The 25,035-nt window shown below is 36.9% G+C and overlaps 1 protein-coding gene across 3 annotated transcripts in view; it reads right to left on the minus strand.

The window, feature by feature from the left end:
- Window positions 1-25,035, minus strand: part of TTC28 (tetratricopeptide repeat domain 28) — a 563,147-nt gene that overhangs the window by 273,689 nt on the left and 264,423 nt on the right. For all 3 annotated transcript variants that reach the window (XM_070475504.1, XM_020876676.2, XM_070475505.1), the window contains one exon: window positions 7,276-7,423. In XM_070475504.1, the coding sequence (XP_070331605.1) occupies window positions 7,276-7,423 (148 nt within the window). The remainder of the gene's footprint in view (window positions 1-7,275; window positions 7,424-25,035) is intronic.

A 25,035-nucleotide genomic window follows, 5' to 3' on the forward strand; every position in this document is an offset into this window, starting at 1 on the left:
AAACCTGAATCTGAATGACTGATTAATAAACTCTGTCCACCTTTTCCCCTAGAAGATATAAAAGCAGCTCTCTCAACAAATAGCCATCATCCTCACTGGCAACCCAGTGTACCCTGCTGTTCCTGAGACTAGCATGACCACATTAAAACGTACTATCAATTTCTGTTGTGGTGACAAATGAAACCATAAAGAAATCATCTGAGTTTACTAAGGTAAGATGAAAGACAAAATTAATGTTTAGCTGGTTTTATTTTCAAGTGGTGAAAAAGACATAGATTAGGGGTCAGGAAGCCACAAGGAGATTCTTTCCATCTGAAGCTAGGTTTCAAAGTGGATGACCTTTAAGCTCCTCCTTCCTCTTCTCCTTTTTCCAAAGACAATCCCAGAGCTAATGACTATAACCCTACAGTGAGGCAGCACTTACAACACTTTTGTTGTTAGCTTCCCTGAAAAACTGTTTCACATTAGTTGTTCCACTGTGCCTATGTTTAAAGAAAAAAAAAAAAAAGGTTGGTCTCTTTAAATTGTGAATCTCTCAGCCAACAGTACTGCATTAAAATATAATTTTTACAATTTATGACTTCAAATCTCCACTCACTAAGGTGCTCTCGTCTGAATCAACATTACCACGGAAACCTTGAAACCTACTGGTGCCTAGAGCATTTTTTTCCCTTCAATCAGATCACTAAACCGAGAACAAAGAAGATTTTTTACACCTGTCAAGATGCAAGCAGTGCACAACACCAGTAAACACTTGCTAACCAATAGGGTTAAATACAGGCAAAGAACCCAGGAATTGCTGGAACAGGAAAAGAACAATGCCATACTCAAACAACTGGGAGCAGAATTTTGGTGGTACCCGCTGGACTTGGCAGCCAGTGATGAGCATATTAGCACACCACTGGCCAATCAGCAGGAGAAAAAAATAACAATTTTAGAGCTGAAGAGAACTTGAAACCACCCTTTATTTTAGAAAAGAAGAATCTGAGTATTCAAGTGATTCATGCAAGGGCAGATAGCTTGGGACAGAGCCACGACAGGAACCCATGGCAGGAATCTAAGTTCAGGCTCTCTGATACCATACCACACAACATTCTTAGTTGTTCACACATCAGTTAGATGTGTGACATCAATTAGAGCTGATTTTAAGTGGAGAAGAAAGGTACTGAGATGCTACTGGAAAGGGGATGTGGGTTCAATCCCTGGTCAGGGAGCTGAGATTCCAAATGCCTTTCAGCCAAAAAACCAAAACATAAAACAAAAGCAATGATATAACAAATTCAATAAAGATTTTTTAAAAAACTGTATAGGCTGGATTAGGTGATCTATAAGGTTTCATCCCAACTCTACTATTCTACAATTCTAATTCCTATCCTACAATAAATTTAGGCTGTTAGCAAAAGGACTAACTGTGTGATTTTCTCAGGCTAGATGGAACAGGGATTTGGCAGCCCTGTAAAGATATTTTTCTTTATAGAAATTATGCATAATACATAAAATATCCAATGTCAAAACAACTTCATAAGAATGTAAAATTATTTTGCAACAATTACTGAACACTAGTTATGTGCTTTCAAAATGTAAAGGCTTTAAGAATTTAAGATAAACAAAGTCATATTTCCTCACACTTGAAAAACTTGAAGGAATGTAGTATTAAATAGAAGCTAGTAGCAGACAAATAATCATACTCAGTTAAAAGACATATTATATTTATTTCATCAGTACTACATGTTTATTCACCTATTAACATCTGTGAATTTGAGATTTAATATCCATGAACTCACACTTCCTTAGTGGCTCAGTGGTATAGAATCTGCCTGCCAATGCAGGAGATGTAGGTTCGATCCCTGGGGAGGGATGATCCCCTGGAGAAGGAAATAGTAATCTACTCCAATATTCTTGCCTGAGAAATCCCGTGGACAGAGGAGCCTGGCAGGCTATAGTCCACAGGGTCACAAAGAGTCAGACACGACTGAAGTGACTAGACAACAGCAACAATCCAGAACTCAACGGTGCCTTACAATGGTTGGATATTTCTGTATCTGTGCTGTGCTGAGTTGGGTCAGTCTGTTTGACTCTTTGTGACCCCATGAACTGTGGCCCACCAGGCTCCTCTGTCCATGGGGATGCTCCAGGCAAGAATAATAGAGTGGGTTGCCATGCCCGCCTCCAGAGGAATCTTCCCAATCCAGGGATTGAACCCAGGTCTCCTGCATTGCAGGCAGATTCTTTACCTTTTGAGCCACCAGGGAAGCCCATTCCTTTGTCTAAAAGTAAAAGTGAAGTGTTAGTCACTCAGCTGTGTCAGACTCTGTGACCACACGGAATATAGTCCACCAGGCTCCTCTGTTCACGGGATTCTCCAGGCAAGAACACTGGAGTGGTTGCCATGCCCTTCTCCAGGGGATCTTCCTGACGAAGGGATCGAACCCAGGTCTCCCACATTGCAAGCAGATACTTTACTGTCTGAGCCATCTGGAGTCGATTTTCTTAATAATATGTAAAATAATGATACAACTTTCAATCCAGATTTCTCAGAACTGGTAGGATATGCTATGGGACCCCTGGGGAGAAAGGAAGGCAGGTCCCAGGTAGGTCTGAGAATGCTTTCTGGAGGTAAGTGATATCGGAACAGAAATGGAGCTTTGAGAAACCAGTGTTTTCCAGGAGCTGCAGGTAGTTTTAGCTGGGAGTATCTTAGTGATGAGAACAAAAGAGGTAAGATCTTTTATACTAAAGCAGTTGGCCTTTATCCTGCAGGCAAAAGGGAAAATATAGAATTATGAATAAGAGAATGACAGATCACATTTACATTGCATAAAACTCGTTCTGGAAGGAAAGTAAAAGCAGGGACTGGAAAGAAGCCTGGAAAGTCAGTGAGGGGAAAGGTTCTATGTTTTGTGACAAAACAGGTGGAAAACAAGAGATAAATTTAGGACACATTTAGAATTTAAAAATCCACAGAACTGAGGAATAAATGTATTAACAGGTACAATGCCTTATTCCAAAGTGATGATAGTATACTGACTGTCTCCTATGATGAATCATTCTTAAGGTAACTGAAATTGTGCAGACTTCAATCTGTCCCAGGTACTAAGAAGACATTCTGGAGCCTTCCATTTTATCCTTATAACATTTCATTAAGGCTTCAACTTTCCTAAAAACCTGGTGATATCACTACCAGTTACTATTGGATACAATATAACACTAAACTGAAAACTCAGAAGACCGGGAAAAACAATTTTGGAATGAATCTCCAGAACAGGGATCCAGAGAGAACAGCAACTGCTAACACATAAGTTAGCAAGCAAAGTGTAATGAGAGTAAAGTATTGCCCATAAACAAAGTTTAGAGATAAGGTTCATAATATTAACTTAATTTTAATTTATATCTTTTCTTAAGCAAATTCCTTATAGAGGAAACTAAGTTAAAGATCACCGGGCATGTCACAAAAAGGACAAATACTGTGTGATTCCACTTACGGGAGGTACCTTGGTAGTCATCAGGAGCTGGGGTGGGTTGGGGGAGGGATGAGGAGTTATTGTTTAAACAGGTACAAAATGCCAATCCAGGAGGATGAAAATCTGGAGACAGATGAAGGGCTGGCTGCACAACCCTGTACGTATACTTAACACCACATAACCACACAACTAAAAATGGTCAATTTGATGTTATGTACATTTTACCACAATTGGAGGAAAAAAAAAAAAGCTTTGGTTCATACTAAAAGGAAAACATAACTCTACTCAAAAAAATAAAAAAAAGAAAAACTGACACGTTTAGCTCTCTAGGTCACTTCATATTTTTCTGGGTTCATTTATGAATTTATTTATATCCTACTTCATTCCAAAAGGATTCGAAGACCTTCTATAGAAATAAGGCAGAAGACATGGTAGTCAGAGTGACTGGAAAGTAAAGTAAGGAAAATTCAGCTTAAAGATTGTTAAAGTCCTGGCACACTTCTTTAAGGTAGCCAGGACACTGGGTTCTACTGCTTCACAGAGGACAAAGCAAAAGAATCAAGGATCACTTTAGGTTAGTTCTCAGACCTTTTATATAAAAATACACTAACACTCAGGCAAAAGGCAGTTTTTCTAGGAACCAAGTGCTTAGCAAGAGGATCATGTGTACTGTGCAGTGTTTGTTCAATATCCACAGCACAAAGACAAGAGCAAGCTTATCACCACTGCGACTTCTCTCTCCAAGAGAAGAGGCGCATCATACTGCAGGGGGGAGGTGTCCAAAGGGGCCTGCCTTTACTGCCAGGGCTTGATTCTCAAAACAACAGTACAAGCTACTCACTATCACGCCCCTTTTACAGATACGAACTGAGAAGCAGAGAAAGGAAGAACCTTGCCCAGTCAACGGGATAGCAGATGGCAGTGCTGGGATCAGAGTCCCAGTCTTTTCAGGAAAAGTCAGTTCTGTTTCGTTTTCAACATTTCAGAAACAGGCCATCTGTGAAAAGTGACTGCCTTCTAAAAGAAAATCAGACAAAAAGAGTTATCAAGGGTGGACAATCAGGTAAGTAAAAGGTGAACACAAATTTGACTATGAGAGAAAAGCTTATACACATTCCAGCCATTTTCCACCAGTACATAACAAAAATCAGCTTCCTGGATCCTCTGGAGCTGAAAGAAACACCACGACAGGTGATAGCCCATAAATGTAATAGTCTTTAGATTACCGAATTAACAAGAGGGGAGAAAATATACACGAGAGAGCCCTCAGCAAGAAGCAGCCCTGCCATCTTTAGAGGAACAAATGAAGGTAAACTCAATCTCACTTTGTAATTGTATTACTAAATCTGTGGTTGGCAGCAGGACTATGCGACACCATCCAAATCTGCATAAACATTTATAAGATATAAAGAACTGAAATTGCTGCAAGACGATCTAAAAAAGAAAAATGGAAAATAGTAAAAGGACTTGAGAGTCATGAAAGAGTCCCACTTTATATGAATACTCATATTTGTATATTTTCATAACTGATTTAAGGGAAATACATTACATACAGTGATGTAAATATATTTAGAAGAAAAGTAGATAATCTGATATCTGGTTGATGAGCATGAATGAACCACAAAAATAAAGTAAAAAAGACAATGCAATTATCAAAATAGGGAACATTTTAAAAAATCAAGGAAGTTTTGATGTGGATTAATACAACGGAGTTATTTGGGAACAAGGGTATATTATCCCTATCTTTTAAAAAAAAAAAAAATTGAAACTTCCCCCAAAGGCCAAATGATAAGAATGCTATGCTTTGGGGGAGTTTTGTTTGCTTACAGAAGCACCTGGACCAGGGAGTCTCCATGTTGCATTTCAGATTCATTTTGCATTTCAAAGCAAAAACAATGGACACATAGATCAGACCTACACAGAAAGCATCCTGGACTGCACAGCTACTCAACAATGGCAGAAAAGGAGAACACTGCAGGAGATTACAACAAACAGTGGGCAAAAAATGATGACAGATTTTGTGAATTGTAACTGTATGACAAAAAGAAAGGTCATTAAGATGCAAAATGATAAACAGAACAACACTGTGTAAAGCAACAGTTTTTCTGTAAAATGTTGATAAAAAAAGCCCACCTGGAATAGATACAGTGGTAAAGGCAATGCCAAAAATACATGAGATAAGTCATTTTAAGGATAAAGAAGAAAATACTGAAGTGCTCCAGGCACCTGTAAGATGTAGCTTTCTGCAGGGTCACCCTGAGGTCACTCTGTAAGATGGGAAAGAACACGGGCACAGAAAACCCTAAGGGTGACAGCAGCCTGAGCTACTTCTTGCAGCACAGAGAAGATTTTTTTACATTTATCTAAATAAATTGCTTCAAAGGCAAACTGGTAAGTATGATTCTGCTGATCTCAACACATTCACTCCAATGTTCTAAAGGCAGCAGCAGAAATACCTCAGAATAAAGGGATATCTTCATGAACTAAATAAAAAATGATCTATGTAAATTACTTGCAGAGGGATATAGGGAGAGAATGAGAAAATACTAGAAAAGTAGAAAAGAGAGAGAGATTGATTTTCCTTGTTGCTGTCCATCTCCCCTCCCTCCCTTCCCACTCCTGGCGCTCCGAAGCGCGGCTGCTCTTGGTCAGAGTTTATTAAAGCAGGGCCCCCAGTGGGAGAAGCCATTAGGCTCCTGCAGCAAAGACTCGGCTTTGCATGGGGTTATAAAATCGCAGGAAGAGAGGTTTCCTTCCCACTTTTTTTCTAAAACATGAAATCTTCGCTTTCAGGAAAGTATTTTTTATAGCTATGAATTGCTCAGAAACCATATGAGTACCATTTAGTTCATCAAACTTTTACTTAGCACATAAATATTTTGAGCCAAGTATCAAACTAGCCAGTATATTAAAATTATCTAATGCTGCAAATATTTTCAAAACTAAATAAATTACCTAATGATACTGCCATCCATGTTTTTAGGTACACTCAAAAACATACCATGTCAGAGACAAAAACAGAGTTCTGCTTGACATCATCTAGTTAGTGTGGGACATCATTAGCATCAACCTGACTTAGTGTTTCCATTATTCCGCAAAGGTGACAACTGGTATACACTTTCAGCCCAATCCTCCCAAGAATTCTTTCCACAAAAATCAATGTTCCTCAAACAGAAGCCTTAGAACACCTATCTGAGCCTTAGAACACCTCCAACCTTCACAGTACTATTTTCAATCTGTTGTTCCAGAATACCAATTGGTATAACACAGAAGTAATACAGGTAAAAACCACATATCTACTTATTTTTCTCTTTCCTTTTAATTCAACATAATCTTTTAATGTTCCTCTGAAAAATGTTAGACATAGCCTACAGTTAGATCCATATTTCCTCTTAAGAAATGTCTAATGTCTTCTCTCATTTGTTTATTTCTAGATGGCATATTGGTCCAGCTGAGCAGATCAATTTACTACTAGAGGTGTTTTGTTTTAGATGTACAGAACCTGACAACTACAAAAAACATAAGAATTCTTTACATAACCCTAAAACCCAGAGAAGTTGTATAGTTAGTTAACGAAATATTCAAAAATACAATCTAGGTCCACAAAGTTCCAGACAAGTGGCCTTACCACTGTCCCATTGTGCCTCATTAATGTCAGCAATTGACAGTGATTTCCAATTTTCCTCTGTCTAAAATATCCAATCTTAGCTAATATGATAACCTATCAATTCTCAATGCCTGAGTCAAAATCTTCAAAGAATAGAAATGTTCTGACTTAAATTAGTGTTGGGACAAATACTTTTATCATATTTACCTCTCATGGGAGATTTCATGGCTGCTTCCACCATCCCCACCAGAAGCTGGAGACTCTTGGGGTCCTGAGCCAACCCAGATGCAAAGGCTGCCAGGGCATCGGCATGACGTCCAAGGTACTGGAGGGCAACACCCTGTCGGAAGTATGCCTGGAAATAAATAAAAGATAATGCATGTATTACTTATACACTAGGCCCCACCAGGCTGAGGAGGATTCTTTTTTTTTTTTTTTTTTTTTTTTTAAAGTTGATCAGAAACCTTTATTTGGTCCTTATCCTTTATTAACCAACCTACACAAACCATTTTCTGTATTTCTACCACAAGCAGCTGCATCCAGTCCAGAAATGGAAGACCCAAGTAGTGGAAGACCTTGTAGATTAAAGCTAACAGGCTTATTCAGGCTTAGGTGAACGTAGAACAGAAAAAAATGTGTAAGTTCAACATTTTAAAGACTCTTCTTCAAAGCTGAGGCCTGCAGAGGGTCTAGCTGAAGGATGCAGGTACAGGCTCACAAAACTGCCCAGCTCAGCAATCAATCCAAAGTACCTTCCAGAAAAGCAAATTCATCCACAGCTTCTATTGCAACTAGAACAACAGGTCAGCAGAACTAACACTGAGGTGGTCTCAGTTCAAAAACCTAGTAAAGAGTTTGTAATCAAATTTGACTTCTCTAAACATCATAAAATGTAAGCACACTTCTTGCAGGCAAATTATATTTAAAACTTTCATTCTTTTGACTTCTAGAACATATTAATTTTATCACATTCTTTGGTACTTATTCAAATAGTATATAATATTTTACCATTTTTTGATGATTTTAAAAACCTTTTACCCCAATTTAATAGCATAAGTTCCTCAAGGACAGGGGTTTGGAGATTTCTTTACATCTCACCAAAGTATCTAGTACAGTGCAAGACAAATGAGAGACACTCCAATTTCACTTATTTTGTTTTCTCCTCATTAATTAAAGGAATATATCAGCATGTGATTAGTATTAAGATAATTGTAATAATGAGTAACACAACATGGCTATATTTTTTTTTAACATGGTTACATTTAATGTGGTATTTCAGACATAGTATTTTAAAACCATTATTTAAAATACATGTGCTTTGCTTGAAACAAAATAAGATTGCTGTTGTTTGCATCTTTTAATTTGATTAGTTTAAAAACTGGTATTATCAACTGTGAATATAAAAAAAAAAAATCCCTCCTTCCAGCTAATTACAGAAAGGGCCAGAAAATTAATAAAATATTTAAACTTCATAATGATCATAAGAACTTATAGTTTATTTTCGAACACAGAGTAAAATCAAGTAAATGATCAAAGTGTTTCAAGTATATAACCAGCAAAGGATTTTGAACCTGATTAAATAACACATAAAACTGACATATTATTAATGCATTCATTGTTTATATGACATCTGCTTCTAAAATACTTGGCCTATTTAAATATTTTTACAACACTCTATGCTTGTAACACAAATGTAACTTTTTCATCCAATATTCTTTTCAATTGTAACAAATTGTATTTATGGGCTCTAAATGAAGTTTCAAACAACTTCTAAAACTACTATTCAAATTTAATACATAATTTTATATTATGTATACACACTATGAGAGAGCACCTTTCATGTTTACAAAACATAATTACTTACCTTATTTCATTTTTACAACTATGCTTTGAGGTAATTTAAGATAAGCAATACTATTCAGTGTTTCTATTAAAAAACAATCCATAAACAGAATGAATACTCAAATTATTATGGTCTATTCAGACTTCTATTAGTTTAAACTACCAGCAGCTGTTAAAACTCAGACTTCAGTAAGACAATAACCTGTAAATGCACTTTCATCACTAATTCATAAGATCACTTCCTTTCAGTGGACTCAGTCACTTTTTAATCTTTAATGTGTTTATACACATTTTTCACTACCCTTTTCATCTAACATTTTAGGTGATTTCTATAATCCAAGAGGCAACATGTACCACATTCCAACTAAAAATAACTATAGTTTATATAATTCTAGAAATGCTACATTAAAGCTAAATTTAAAAATTTATGTGTGTGTGTGTGTGTGTGTGTGTATGGATTTCCCAGGCGGCACTAGTGGTAAAGAACCTGCCTGCCAATCAATGCAGGAGATGAAAGAGATAGGGATTCGATCCCTGGGTCATGAAGATCCCCTGGAGGAGGGGATGACAGCCCACACCAGTATTCTTGCCTGGAGAATCCCATGGACAGAGGAGCCTGGCGGGCTACAGTCCATGAGGTCACACAAAACTGAAGCAAGTGAGCACAGCACAGCACACATGTATATGTAAATATATACATGAAATATTTACAAACTATTACTTATGAAGAGAGACAAAATAAGTCTGTGGTTAATGATTTCAGGTATATATTTTAAGAAATGCAATAATCTATAATGGTAATCATTTCAGAATATATTTAAGTCAAGTCATTTCACTATATACCTTAAACTATTAACATAGTGCTGTAAGTCAATTAAATCTCAATAAAACTGGAGAAAAAGCATAAAAAATTTAATTAGTCTCGATGAATTTTGATAATTTTTTATGTTTAAATCAAAGCATATCATTCATTACTTCACTGAGAAAATAACTGATTTTCCTATCTCCCAAATGAAGTCTCAGAAAAGTATGATGAATATACTGCTTAGTGGTTCAATGTTAATGGAAAGGTATGACATCAAATAAACAAAGGAGTTGCTTCCCTGGAAGCTCAGCTGGTAAAGAATCCACCTGCAATGCAACAGACCCTGATTCAATTCCTGGGTCTGGAAGATGCCCTGGAGAAGGGATAGGCTACCCACTCCAATATTTTTGGGCTTTCCTTGTGGCTCAGACAGTAAAGAACTGCCTGCAATGCAGGAGACCTGGGTTGGATCCCTGGGTTGGGAAGATCCCCTGGAGGAATACATCGCAGCCCACTCCAGTATTCTTGCCTGGAGAATTCCCATGGACAGAGGAGCCTGGCGGGCCACAGTCCATGGGGTCTCAAAGAGTCGGACATGACTGGTCAGCTAAGCACAGCACAACACATACACATTTTGTTTTCTTACTTAGCACTCTCAGAAATTAGATGAGGAAAGATATGACTGGATCACGCTGCCCAGAGTCTCAGTTTCCTTCCTGAGAAGATTCTGAAAAGAGGTAAAGGTGAGAAGGCCCGAAGACCTCCCCTGACCCTCCCTCTGTCCTTCCAGAATGACCCTCCCTCTGTCATTCCAGAATCCCCCACCCAACGCCAAAGACCTCCCCGACCCTCCCTCTGTCCTTCCAGAATCCCCAACCCAACGTCACCAGACTTTCTATTAAAAGCTTAGAGTTGTCAGCACAGTGCCTGACATAGAGTAAATACTTAACAAAGTAAGCTATTTTGATTATTAATTAATGAGGAAAACAAGAAAACATAATTACAGACTAACAGAACATAAGGAGAGTCCAATAAATATTTAAAACATTTCATTATTCACTGTAACAGCATTCAATTCCTATCACTGCTTTATTCACTCCTCCCTCTTGCTCCATGTAAGACTATTAGCAACTGGGAAACTCACTGCTGTAAGGCTCCCAGACAAAACCTGAACCACCCGACTAAAAGAAGTTGGTACTAACAGGTCTTGGGAGATGTAGCAACCCCCACCCCCACAGGATTCTCTGTCAGTCTCTCCTAAAGGAAAGATCAAGAAGCACTGAGTTTCACTGCTGTTTACTAAACTTAAAGAAAACTGATGTGACCTAATTCTTGTCTTACTATCACAGGTTTCATAGGAAGCAGCAGCATCTGGGAAAGGGACAAATCTGGGTCACTTAGGATTGAGCCCAGCCAACCTCAGATAATACACTCCCTGTTTCAGCACTCCTCATGTATATACACACATTCCGGTCACTGTTATGCAACAGACAGAGAAGGGAAGACAATAAGGACTGACTTTTGAGAGCCCCTATGCCCTGAGAACAATGGTTTTAACCTGAAGCTTTAGCCAAGAAGAAAGACTTATAAGGAGCTAGGTAATACACTGGACTACAAGGGGAATGCCTAGATTTTAAAGTGTTATAGAGTTATTTATATATTTGTTGTTTACCACAAAGAATCTTCAGTGATTATTCCACACATGCTACTAAGTAATCTCAGAAATAATAGAAATACAAGTAGATTACAAGTATGGTTTCATTCCTTCCATACTACTTCAATTAACATTCTCTAAAAATCCACAGAAGCAGGTACTGTGATATGCACCACAAATAAAAAGAAATAAAGATAGGACTTGGACTCAAGGTGCTCACAGTCTAGAGGGAAAGAGTATAAAATTTCTTGACTTCTACCTACAATAACTGTTACAATAGGAAGGGTTTATAACATTTTAGCAGTAATAAAAATGTAATTAATGACCAAAGTGCTTACATCCTTTGGTTAAAATTGTCAGTATTTTGTCCTTAGTGAATGTACATTCTTCTCATCTCAGAGAGTTTGCTAGACTGTGTGTGTCACTCCAAAATTAATAAGTTAAAACCTAATCGCTAGTGTGATGGTATTTGGAGGTGGGGCTTTGGGGAGGTGATTAGACAATGAGTCTCAAGAGTCTCTAATTCCTTTAAGAGTGGGATTAGTGCCCTTATAAAAGTGACTCCAGAGTGCTCTCTCTTTCCTTCTACCACATGAGACCAGGCACAGCAAGAAGACGTCAGGAAATCAGCCCTTACCAGATACCAAATCTGCCATCACCTTGATCCTGGACTTCCCAACCTCCAGAACTGTGAAAAATAAATGTTATTTAAGCCACCTAGTCTACAGTATTTTGTTATTTCAGTCCAAACAGACTAAGATAGGGTTAAAGTAAAAACACTCAAAGGCTAAACATGTGAAACAGTAAGCTATTCACCCCTCAAGTACCCCTGAAAGCAATGAAGGACCTTTAAGTCTTTTCTTTCAACAATCTATTCACAATTCTAAAACATCACTGAACTCAATAATAACCTAAACTTCCTCCTCTTCCATGGTTCAAATGAGTAATAAGATAAATTATGCTCATAGGTACATATGTACATTCATAACAAAAAATATAACAAAAAATAAATGTATATAATATGTAATGATACATAAAATTAAGTCTTTACTTACATGTACAGTATAATCTATTACTTAGTACAAGTGCTCCCAAACACTCCACCTTCAATTTAATCTGTACTTTTAAATGATATACTTTAATGTTCCTAACCTGTTTTTCACTGTTTGAATTTGAACTTTTTTTAAACATCTTCTGAAGAATAAATATCTCTATACAGGGTAGTATACTTGCCAGCCCATCATACCACCTGCTACCATAACATCACCATCTTGTCAACAATACTGGTAAGTCACAGAACTATTCCACTGACTTTTCCCTTGCTAGTTCATTTTAAAATGAGGAGAAATTGCAAAAACAGAAATGCTGATTTTAGTTTTTAAAAGCACCAGCATTAAACTACAATCTAACCATGATTGGGTCAAAAGTGAAAATGATTACAAGATGGCAAAAGTACAAAAGTTTTAACATCACACAGAACTAATTGTGCTCAGTTTTGATGGAAAAGGATAAAATTAGAGGATATAAATTTTTAAATGAATCTTAAAAGGAAAGGCATGATTTAAGATTTTATTTTTCAGTTCCCTAGGAATTAATGCTCCTTACTCACTGTATTTGTCAATCTCTTGTTTAATATTTGTACATTTGCCATCTCACATATTTGACGTTCATATACTTTTTTAGGAAGGCATTATATGAGAAAATAAAAGACTGTACTCCTTAAAACATATCCATCATACAAGCAAAATGTAAATGTACACATAATGCCCACTATAAAATTTATTACACATTATAAATTATATGTCACATTAAAATATGACACATAAAAATGAAGGGATAGGACCCATGTCCTCAATGAGTTTCCATAGTCTTGCATCAAATAGGAACCCAGATGGATACATAAGCACAAATTATTTTTGTAACATATTTTGTTATGTATGCTCATTTAGGACAAGAGAGAAATTAATAGAACTTTCTACAATGATGAAACTGTTCTCTATACTGTCTAATAACAGTACCCTCTGGCCAGCCACCTGTGGCCACTGACCATGTGAAATGTGACCCATGTGACTAAGAAACTAAATGTTAATAAGTTTAAACAGCCACAACTGACTAGTAGCTACTGTATTAGACAGTAGAGCTCTAGAGTTTGGTCTTCCTTTAAAAACAAACATCCAAACACAAAGTGAAAGGGTATACACTCAACAAATAAAAATAACTACTACAAAAGCTGGGAACTGAAGCTATGTGACTTACTTCCAGGGCAGCTGCTGCAGAAAAGACTCATTGGCTGACACTAGAATCCTATTCCAGTTGCTTTTCAGCTGTGTGCCTTTAGCCAAGGCACTTCTCCCCACTTCATGTTCCATTTCCACTTACAGAGAGGATGATAATAACAATGTCAACAAAGAATGCTAGTTGATATCACATATGGTATATGAAACAGAGAGTGGCTACATTTCTAAAAACTGAAGAGAAGTGAATTTCTCACTATTGAGTCTCAACTTGGCATTTGCTATTTAATCAGGTGGCTCATCTGCTTTACCACTTCACACAATAGAAATTACTTGTGGTAAAGTGGGTGAGGAACTGACAAAAAGCAAGCACAAAACAAAAATTGATGATCTCAATGATGACCTTTGGTCATTAACAGAATAGTTAACTTATGTTTGGCATCTCCCATTTCAGAAGCCTATAAATAGGTAATCTGTTTAATTGGAAATTTTTAAATCAAAATTGCTTTTAAAAATCTTTACACTTTTGGCACTTGATTGGGTAGGCTTTAATTATCTAGTAAATTTGTTACCTGGGAAAAACATCATATGCACTTTAAATCAAGTCCCTTAGCCTAGGTGGAAAAGAAGAAAGAGATGGCAAAAAAAAAACCAGATGACACACAAAAATCTAAGACTCTATCCTGATATACTGATGATTAGAATTATAAGATGTTCTGAGGTCCAAGCCTGAACACCTATCTAAGAATTAACAAGCGCCAGTCTTACTATATCAGTCTTGCCATTATAAAACCATAACTTTTAGTGCACAGATGCTTTATTTTCCAAAATCCCTTCTAGCTATCATTGAACTGCTACTCTGTGTCTCACACAATGCTAGTTGTTTTCCATAGTTCATCACTAACCCTCACGATATTCTGCAAGAATTTCTTATGACAACTATTGCACAAAAGAGGTGGTTATGAAACATCCCTGCTGCCAAAAACTCTTTCTACTATTCCACACTACCTCTTTGATAAAAGAACTAATAGTGTGCAATTAACCTCTAAATCAAGCTTTTTGTTTGGGAATTCTTACACTGGCAAAATCCAACCTATGGAGGCAGAAATGAAGGAAAATCAGAAATGACACAGAAAATTTATGAACATGAATATTTAATCTCTATTCCATTAGCAACCGTTGATTGTGGAACAATTTTTAATGAATTGGATGGAGGGAAAATTCATTTCATTAACCTTTCATATAAATGTATTATTATTGAACCAAACAGGCCACTGTACTTGCAACTCAGTTCGATGTTAATTAGATTACAGGCATGACGCTTTAAATCAAAGAGAAACAAAGGGAGCCATCAGCAAGCTTCTCAGCCAATGCTTATTTGTTTGCTGGCTAAAAATGGATTTTTACCTGCAATACAATTTGCTATGCTTCTTTAATTTTCTGAGATTTTCAAGTGGAGTTTCTTTTGCTTCTATATGCTGACAGTTTGTATTAAAAATAAAAATAAATGAAACCTTGAGAATCGGCAAAGAACACATTCTTCATGTAGCAATGTTTTACCTGCTCAGCTGGGAGTAATCATTCCTATCTCTCCAGAAAGCTATGCTTGTATTTTTTCACTAGTCTGTCTTACTGTATGCTGAAAGCACATGCAAGAGATTGAAGGCTATTTTAGAAAACACCATTATTCAGTTTGTAACCCAGAGTCAAAGGCCCAAATGGCCTAAACATAATGTTCTAACCAAATCTGCAGCTGTGAAGTGTTTTTCTCTTCAATGTTGCTTTTGGTACATACAGTATCAATTTCTAAAAGAAATCTCTCTCAATCATGATTGTTTCATACCATATCAGCTATTTCTTAACCCTAAATTAATTTTAAACTAATTCTATCAAACTTGTTAAAGTAACAGTTTATGGGAAAATCATATTTTGAAAAGAAACTAGAAATCTGATGAGCAGTTAAAGATGAACGATAACCAGGAATTAAATAACTAAGTAGGTGTCATTTTCTAGCACTGGAGGAATTCCTAACGCTAATGTTCATGTCAGATTATAAAACTTGTGTACCATCTTGAGTTTCCCTTGTAAACTTTGAAACTAAACAATGAAAGAAGTTTGAAGTCCCCTAGAGTAATGGTTCTGAATTGCCCACACCTTGTGCCGTCACTCTATGGGTGTGGCACAGGAGGAGTGTAAAGTCTTGCCAAAAAAAAAACACCAGGGAATTATCTGAACATTCTCCAAGTAATCATCTGGCTTCAGTGTAAGCTCTGTGCCCCTGCCCCACCAACCCTCCCTCTACTCCAGAACACTGAGCACGTGTGCCTTCACACATACAAATGATCCTGGGGAGAGTGTGAAACCAGGGGCAAACTGGGAAAAAATAATGGTGACCAAGGGAATTAGGAAAAACACTGAAGCCAACATATGGGAATTATAGGATTCACTAACTATTGAAAAAAGCACCATAATGTAGCTATACCCAAACCATACCAGACTAACAGGAATCCACTCCCTCCAGAAAGCAGTCTATAAGAAATTATTGCCAGAAGCGCTATACATCAGGATACAGGCGTTCTATACAAGGTGTCCTTGAGCAGACGAAATCCCACCATTAGTTGCACATTCTCTGATCTTTCTGATCTAACAGCTGATAGTTTCATAATTCTTACTTTTCTCATCAAAGTATAATTCAAATGCAAGTCCATAGCATTATACCATGGAGGTCAAAACTATATGATAACATAACATGTCCCCTGAAACGTCCAATCTATTTGAACTTTCTGGGAGAGAATCTTTTTAATTAGTAAACTACAGCAATTCTAGATTCACAGCAAAACTGAGTGAAAAATACAGAGAACTCCCATGATAACCATTGTTCTGACACATGCAGAACTTCCTGCACCACTGTGGTACTTTTTAAAAAAAAATAATCAATGGAGAATTATTTTTATATGAAAATTACAGAAGAAAATAAAAGAGTTCACACAATTTTTAAAGAAACATAAATAAATACCCATCTACATTCCATCTATAGCCCCAATCCCTTGGATAGTCCTCTCTTCTGACTCCTCAGGTACTGGGGAAGCAAAGTTGGAAGAGCGTTGCCAGAAACCACTGATGGCTTCTTCATTGTCAACTGCCAGCTCACATAAAGAGTGCCCAGAAAAGAAAGCATACTAAGAAGAGGGACAAGACAGGGTGACATGAGCAAGTGGTAAGGACAGAGCTGAAAGGCAAGAATGTACCTAAAAAAAACTTAACGCAAATATTTCATGTGTGCTTTTCTAAACAATGGACTTCATAGACTATGTCTTTCCCCTTCCTATATCAGGTAATCTTTCTACGTTGTCACATGTGTATTAAGGTGCCACACGTCACAATGAAAACCAAGAAAAAGAAAAATGTCTTCCCCTCAGTATCTACCACTACAGAAACATAACGATGTACTTTTGATCTTTTCAAAAGAGAAAGGGTTCCATTTCTAGGCAAGATAGAGTAAACATCCCGTCTTTCCACTGAATACCATCACATCTGGAAAGAATTCATGGAACAGATCTCTGAACAGCCAATGCAGTAGATGAACTGAGGAAAGAGACCAGAATTCAAAGTAGTACCAAAGCAGCAATGAGCTTCCTCTTGTGTTATGTATTCTTCCCATCTTGGATTCAAAGGCAGCTCAAAATAAGGAAACACTCAATTGTGCAAACAGAAGCTCTCCAAGAAAAGTCCTATTCCAGTCAGAGAAGCAAGAAAGAGAACTCCCAAGGGTCAGAAAGAGTAGAAAAAAACCCATTTTTAAAATCCTCTTTCCATTCTTTCTCACCCGACACCTCAGGCAAACCAACAGTGCCAGGGAGAGTGACTGCAGCGGCTGCTGAGCAGGCATATAAACTTGTGAGGAAGAGGGCCCTGATCACAGGACCTGTGGTGCCCAGAGTTCAGAATGAGTCCCAGAGCTTTTTTCTCTCTCTCGCTCTGTCTCTCTGCCCTTTCACTACTTGATGCCTCATTAAAGACATAATTATAGGATATGCATGGCAGCGCAGAGAAAACTAAAGCCCTAGTTTTGGCTAGTGGATGAGAAGGGAAGAGGGCAGCCAGCCAGAGAGCTGGAAAGTGTTGGGGAATTTTTAAAAAGATATAGGAGGGAGCTCATGAGAGATCCCATAAAGAGGTGTTTGGATCTGACCTTAAATAGCATACCAAAGCTTTGAGAACTAAACTACGGGACAGACTACCATCTGGTTCTCAAACTGGCCACTGGGTGGTGCATACAAAGGCAAGGTCCCAGAACAACTACAAAAACTCCGAAAACTTAACCGACTTTGGAACCAAAGTCCACAAAATATGGGCTGAGACTTACAGCCTAAATCTAATCAGGTGAATAGTTTATTAAAATAAACAAATTTATTCTTCTTAAATTGTAAATAAGATGCAATGAATAATATCAAAGTATTTGGGATATAAACAAAATCACTTCACCTGTAAAGAACTGAAAAAAATCTCTACTCACAAGGAAATCAACACATGCCAACTCTAAAATGACACAGAAGTTAACATGATCAGACAACTATTATATTCATGCTGCGAGATGGGCAAATAGTCTTGCAAAAAAGATGACATCCCCAGCAAAGAAATAAAAGATATAGAGAAAAACCAAATAAAAAAATTAAATATAAAATAACTAAACTGAAATATCTAGGAAGGGGTTCAATAGCAGAACTTTGATTACAGAGAAAAGAATCAGTAAATTTAAAAACAGACCAAAAGAAATTACCCATCTGAAAAACGGAGAGAAAGATAATAGAAAACCAAAGATGTTCAGAGCCTCAGGGATACACTGGACAATAACAAAAGCTACAACCTTCATGTCATTGGCAGGTATCCCAGTATAAGACAGTAAGAAATGTGAAGCAGAGGGGAACCTTGAAGTAACTGAAAACTTCCCATATTTGGTGAAGGACATACACCTACAGATTCAAGGTCAGCAAATTCCAAATAGAGTTAGCCCAAATAAATCCGTGTCAAAAAGCATCATAATCAGCATTTGTTGTTGTGTGTATAACTTTTATGTGACCCCATGGACTACAGCCCCCCAGACTCCTCTGTTCATAGGATTTCCTAGGCAAGAATACTGGAGTGGGTTGCCATTTCCTTCTGCAGGAGATCTGCTCAACCCAGGGATCAAACCCATGTCTCCTGCATTGACATACTGAAAACTAAAAACAAAGAAAAACATCTTGAAAGCAATCCAAGAAAAATGCCATATTATTTGCAGGAAAACTACATTTCCAATGACTGCAGATTTTTCATCAGAAACCATGAAGGCCAGAAAGCACACTAAAGACATCTTTAAAGGGCTGAAAGAAAAGAAATATAAACCTGAAATTCTATAAACCTTCAGGAAAACATCCTTCAAGAATAATGCTGAAATAAAAGAACTATGAAAACTTGAGTTAAAAAAAACAAAGAACCCAATAAAAATTAAGCAGTAGATTTGAACAGACACTTCAACAGAGAGGTTACTGAGATGGCAAATAAGCACATGAAAAGATGTTCAACATCTTTTAGTTAACAGCCAACATTAGTCAAGAAAATGAAAAGTAAACCACTATATACCTATTTGAATAGCAAACAAACAAAATGAAAAAACAATGTCAATAACCAAGTGTTGGTGAAGATACAAAGCAAGTAGAACACTCGTACAGTGCTAGTGGAAAGCAAATATCTGGAAAATAGTTTTTCAGTTTCTTATAAAATAAAATACAGATTAACTATTTTGTTGTTCAGTCTCTAAGTTGTGTTCCACTCTTTGCAACCCCACGGACTGCAGCACACCAGGCTTCCATGTCCTTCACCATATGCCAGAGCTTGCTCAAACTCATGTCCATTGAGTCAATGATGCCATCCAACCATCTCATCCTCCGTCACTCCCGTCTCCTCCTGCCCTCAATCTTTCCCAGCATCAGGGTCTTTTCCAATGAGTCAGCTCTTTGCATCGGGTGGCCAAAGTACTGGAGCTTCATCTTCAGCATCAGTCCTTCCAAAGAATATTCAGGGTTGATTTCCTTTAGGATTGACTGGTTTGATCTCCTTGCAGTCCAAGAGACACTCAAAAGTCTTCTCCAGCACCACAATTTTAAAGCATCAGTTCTTCAAACCTCAGCCTTCTCTATGGTCCAACTCACACCCATACACGACTACTGGAAAAACCATAGCTTTGACTATATGGACCTTTGTCAACAAACTGATGTCTCTGCTTTTAAATATGCCATCTGGGTTTGTCATAGTTTTTCTTCCAAGGAAGATTTAACAATATAATCTAGCAATCCTACGTCTTAGGTGTTTTTCCTAGAAAAATAACAGATGGTCACACAAAACCTGTACATGAAAGTTTATCACTGTTGTACACAGAATTTCCCCAACTGAGAACAATCCAAATGTCCTTCACAGGTGAATAGATAACTCTTCTTTTCAGGTTTGATTTTTTATTACTAGTATTTCACCCATTTGCCAACTCTTTCAAACAAGGTCAAAGCAGAACCCAAATAAAGTCAAGGGATACATCTATGAAGATCAAATTCAGGGTTGTGAGTCATGAGGATGATTTAAAAGTTTTAAAGGTATTTTTAAAAGTAAAATGCTGCTTTGGACATCTCAGTGAAAAGCACACACAAACAATACACACTGCAAACCCTACTGTGAAACAAAAAGAACAATTAAAAATGAAATGCGCTTTGTATAAAATGAACAACTATTGTATAACAGTTTCCTAAACAATTATATTTATATAAACTATTTAAAGTAAAGCCAAAAATATGAAGTTGTGAGATTAAAAAGTGGATAGCAATATGTATAATTAATCTCATTATTCACAGATTCTATATTTGTGAATTCAACTACTTACTAAAATTTATTTGTAACCCTAAAAATCAATACTACTGTGCTTTCATGTTCATTACAAGACATGTGCAGAGCAGAGCAAATTTGAGCTACCCAATCCCTATGTTCCTAAGACAAGTTGACACGTTGTCTTCTTATTTCAGATGTCAAAAGTAAACAAGTATCCTTTTCATTGGTGATTTCACTGTTTTAATTGGCCCCCAAGTGTAGGTCTAGAGTGTTTCTAGGTACAAGTCTATTATGGTCCTTACAGAGAAAATACATGTCTTAGATAAGCCTTGTTCAGGAATGATTTACAGCGCTTCTGGCCATGAGTTCAATGTTAATGAATCCACAATATACATTAACTCGGGTCTATTTAAACAGAAGCACACATAAAACAAGGTTATGTGTAGATCGTCTGACAAAAATGTTGTGACCAGAGACCTGCAGGAACCTAACTCTGTATTTCCCCTAGGAGCAATGGTTCAGTATTTGCTGACTTACAGAATATAACCAAACGCCTTGTAACCAGAACTGATTGCTACATTTTAATTAGAGGAGAAGGAAACCATTTCTCTCTTGGCTTTGACATCCAGTGAAGGGGCAAATATGCAAGTGCTTTACTGTCCAGTGCCCTCTCCTGGAGCCCTAAGGCAGGAAGCAGAGAAAGAATGGTTACCTACATCGTAAGTAGAGGTACAATTACTAACAATGCGATAATACCTACTGTTCACTAAGTGCCTCTTAATTTACCAACACTCTTCCACATGCTTTACATTCATTCATTCATTCTTTAAACAAATATTTGTATGATTAGCTCTTTGCTAGGCACTCCACGGGAGAGAACACAGATACCGTCTCTGCACTTCTAAAGCATTCATCTATTGCAGGAGTAAACAAGTACATGGTGAAAAAAATTATAAAATATAAGTTGTGAAAGGACAATAAACAAAGCATGTATAGTAATAAAGAATAACTGGTGGGGGAGACATACCTTATTTTAAAACATACCCAGGAAAGGTACCATTTAAGCTGAGAGTTAAGGATGGTAAGAAGCCAGCCAAGGAAAGAGCAATGCAGGGAGGAGTACAAAGGCCTGAGAGTATAAAGAGGGTACTATGCTCTAAAAAAGCACACCTCAGTGGGAAAGAATGGCCTGAGATGAGTTATTCAGTTCCTTTAATAACTTTGGCATTATCATCCCTATTTTTAAAATGAAGGACTTGAAGAGTTCAGGGAAGTAAAGAGACTTGCTCAAGGTGCACATCTAGTGGGCAAAAATTCAAACAGGATGAACTAATGCCAAAGTCCATACTCTTTCACTTACGTCATGCTGCCTCCCACTTTCTTCCTGCTACCCTATGACTCACCCCCAAAGATTTCCCTGTCTCACTAAGGTGGATATATTTATATACCTTAAAGAAAAATAACTAAGTAAGAGAAACATAATAAACAGGACTTGATGCCAACTAGTTGATATATGTTGTTTCTCTGTGTACATCCTGGGACCTTATGCACTTCTAAATAGTCACATCCTACTGCTGACACATGTTCAGTAATTACATTATTATCCTCATTACATTTCTGTAACCCCTTGATGCCAGTGCTTTCTCTCAATCATGAGCTAATCTAGCTTTCCCCTATGAGATATGAAAAGAAAATGACTTCTATTCTTATACAGGGAAAAACTAAGGAAAAGAGAGGTTAAAGTTCATAACGTCATCCTCTTAGCACATCACAGTTACCCTACTTGGGGAGTTCTGTTTTGCACATAGTATTTACAGAGACTTTAATCCTGAAAGGGTCTACATTAGGGACTCAGGTTTCCCATTTTCTTTCTTTGTTTTTGTTTTCTTAGGTAGTTATTTATGTGACTGTCCTCCTAACTAAATGGACCAATCTGGGCATAAACCATTTTCTCATTTTCTCTGCTTATAGAAAGGAATAGCTTATTTCAGCCCTGCAGATAACATCTCCAGGTCTCAGGAGGATGACAAATTGGAACAGTCTCTTTCTTGCCTAACATTTCTTACCCAAGAGTCAAGGGATGATGTTAAGTAACAAATTTCTCTTCTGACAATTTGCACTTATTTTCTTAATAGCCCTGCTAAGATTCAATGAATTTTAGTTTGCTTAGAGCCTACTTAGTGCCTGCCAACAAGCACAGGATGCTTCCATTCATCAGCGTAATAGTCCGAGGAGTGAGGCACTGCTATGAAATTATGGCAGCAATTCCAAAAAAGAAACAGCAGAAATAGGGGAAATGAATTATCTTTCAAAAGAACCATCAGAATAGCATAGCAGTGCCTACATAACTAGCAACTTAATAAATTATTTTGATTGAGAAATATTCAGAAATTTTATTGAGGTATAATATCAACATGCTAAAAATTACCTGTTCACTGGCTTTATCTATATTTTACAAAATCATTTGAAAACAAGTGCAGCCACTGAGTACAACTGCATAACTCTATTAATAAATCTAAGTCTTGGTAATCATACACAAAGAGTGTATTTACAGACCCCTGATGCCTCCAATGGCTAGAGAGTTTCAGATTAATGGCTGGCGTTGACCTGTGAGACTCTCCTGCACGTAATTCTGGTGCACTCTTGGACTGGCACCTTTGGTGCAGCAACGGTGTGTTTACACATCTCTTCCCAAGATCACAAATTGCTAACACTGTTCCCCCTATCATTTAAGCTCTCTTTCTGTAAAACTTGTAAATTGAAACACTCTTTTCTAGTATTACCTGTTAACAAGTTTTAAGCTGCAGAGTCAAAACAATTCTGCATTTTTAAGTGAATTCATCTTTGGCCTTTTTCTATAACTTTCACCTTTCATCAGTCATGTGTTCTCTGCTACCATGTATAATGTATTCAGCACGACAGAAGTATATAAGGAGAGACAATTAATGTCAGCTTTCAGAAAGCATATAATCAACTTAGGAAGGTATATAAAAGCTGCACATTAGATAATTAAAGAACTGTTTCAAAGCAACACATAAACAAGTGCTTATGAAACTGAATATGAATCCTTCCCAACTTACAAAGCAATTGTTTTTCAAAAGTTCATCTTCAAGCCAGCTGTTCAGAATGTTTTAAGCATTTTTGCATTAAAAGTTATACTGTAAACAGTAGTTATTTTATCCAGCCAATTCATAATGACCTACTTCATATAAGATGTCACTGGATTACAGGACTGACAATATTATGGAATGGAAAAGAAATGGAACTGATATTAGTATGTGATCAGCACTATCACACGAGTAATGTTACTTAGTCTCACTAATCCTGCAAGGTAGATTATTATGTCTTCCTTTAAAGATTAGGACCTTGAGTTGGTAAAGGTTGAGTAACTTGCCCATAGTAATAGCTTAAAAATGACAGAACAGATTCAAACCCAGAACTGTCTGGTTCTAAAGTCAGGACTCCACAACTGCAACATGTAGCTTTCCCTTAAACAGCATTTATAAGGGAAGCTTTTTTTTCAGTGTTTCAAATGGGAATGTCAGAAATAGATTTCACAACCCAGAAGCTCCTGAAGTGCAAAAACAATGCCTTTTCATCTTTGTATCTCCAAGGTAGTATCTGACACAAAGTAGGTAACCCATGATTACTGAATGAATGAATGAATGAATGAACGAACAGAAAATGAGTTCTTTGAAAGAAAGGATCATTTTTTATTCATATGTAGATACCTACAGCCTACCATAGACATATAATCTATCCATCAATAAATATTTCTAGTAAAGAATTCCATCTTGCTAGTACACCTCCTCTCATTCTGCTTTTCCTGAATTTGCAATCCTGACCACTTCCAAATTCACTCCTTGAACTCAATGTCTTTCAAAACCTCAGTTCTCTCCTCCTTCCTTTCCTTAGACAATAAAATCCAGAAGACTAAATCCATATTTACATCTTTTACGGGCTCAGCAAAGCTCCCTAGCCAAGACAGATATGAATTTAACCTAGGAAGCTTTTCCCATAATGCTCTTGGATCTCCGAGTCTGAAAAAGATGCACTGCCCCTTGGGGAGAAATTATCCAAACCAGTATCAATGAAGTGGATTTATCTTGTCCAGAGGAAATGCAAATGAACTTTAGTTGCATTAAGTTTCTGAAACTATACTACTTAAGCAAATTAAGAAACCCATTTCAAGTTGTTTGAAAGGAATGTTGGCTGACACTTGCAAATGAGTCTTCTACAGAGAAGGAGCTCTGATTCTACAGCTTATCATTTCATATGATCTTAAAGATGAATATTCAGATCCCACATCAATTCTTAATGAAACGGATAGAATTCCAAAAGCTTAAAAACTAGGTTCCACTTCATAATCTGTCATTCTCTGTACCTTCTTTCAGGATATATTAATTTTTTAATAAGTTCTTTTAACTATCTTCTAAGATACATTTTTAACCACTACAAGTTCAAAAATGACGCACCAAGCCACTAATTTAATTGATATCTTATGTATAGAATTCTTATTAATTATAAAATTGTGACTATAATTAAATAAAAATACAGAAGTGACAGAAATACAGGTT

Source organism: Odocoileus virginianus, chromosome 12 (assembly GCF_023699985.2).
Source record: "Odocoileus virginianus isolate 20LAN1187 ecotype Illinois chromosome 12, Ovbor_1.2, whole genome shotgun sequence".
NCBI lineage: Eukaryota > Metazoa > Chordata > Mammalia > Artiodactyla > Cervidae > Odocoileus > Odocoileus virginianus.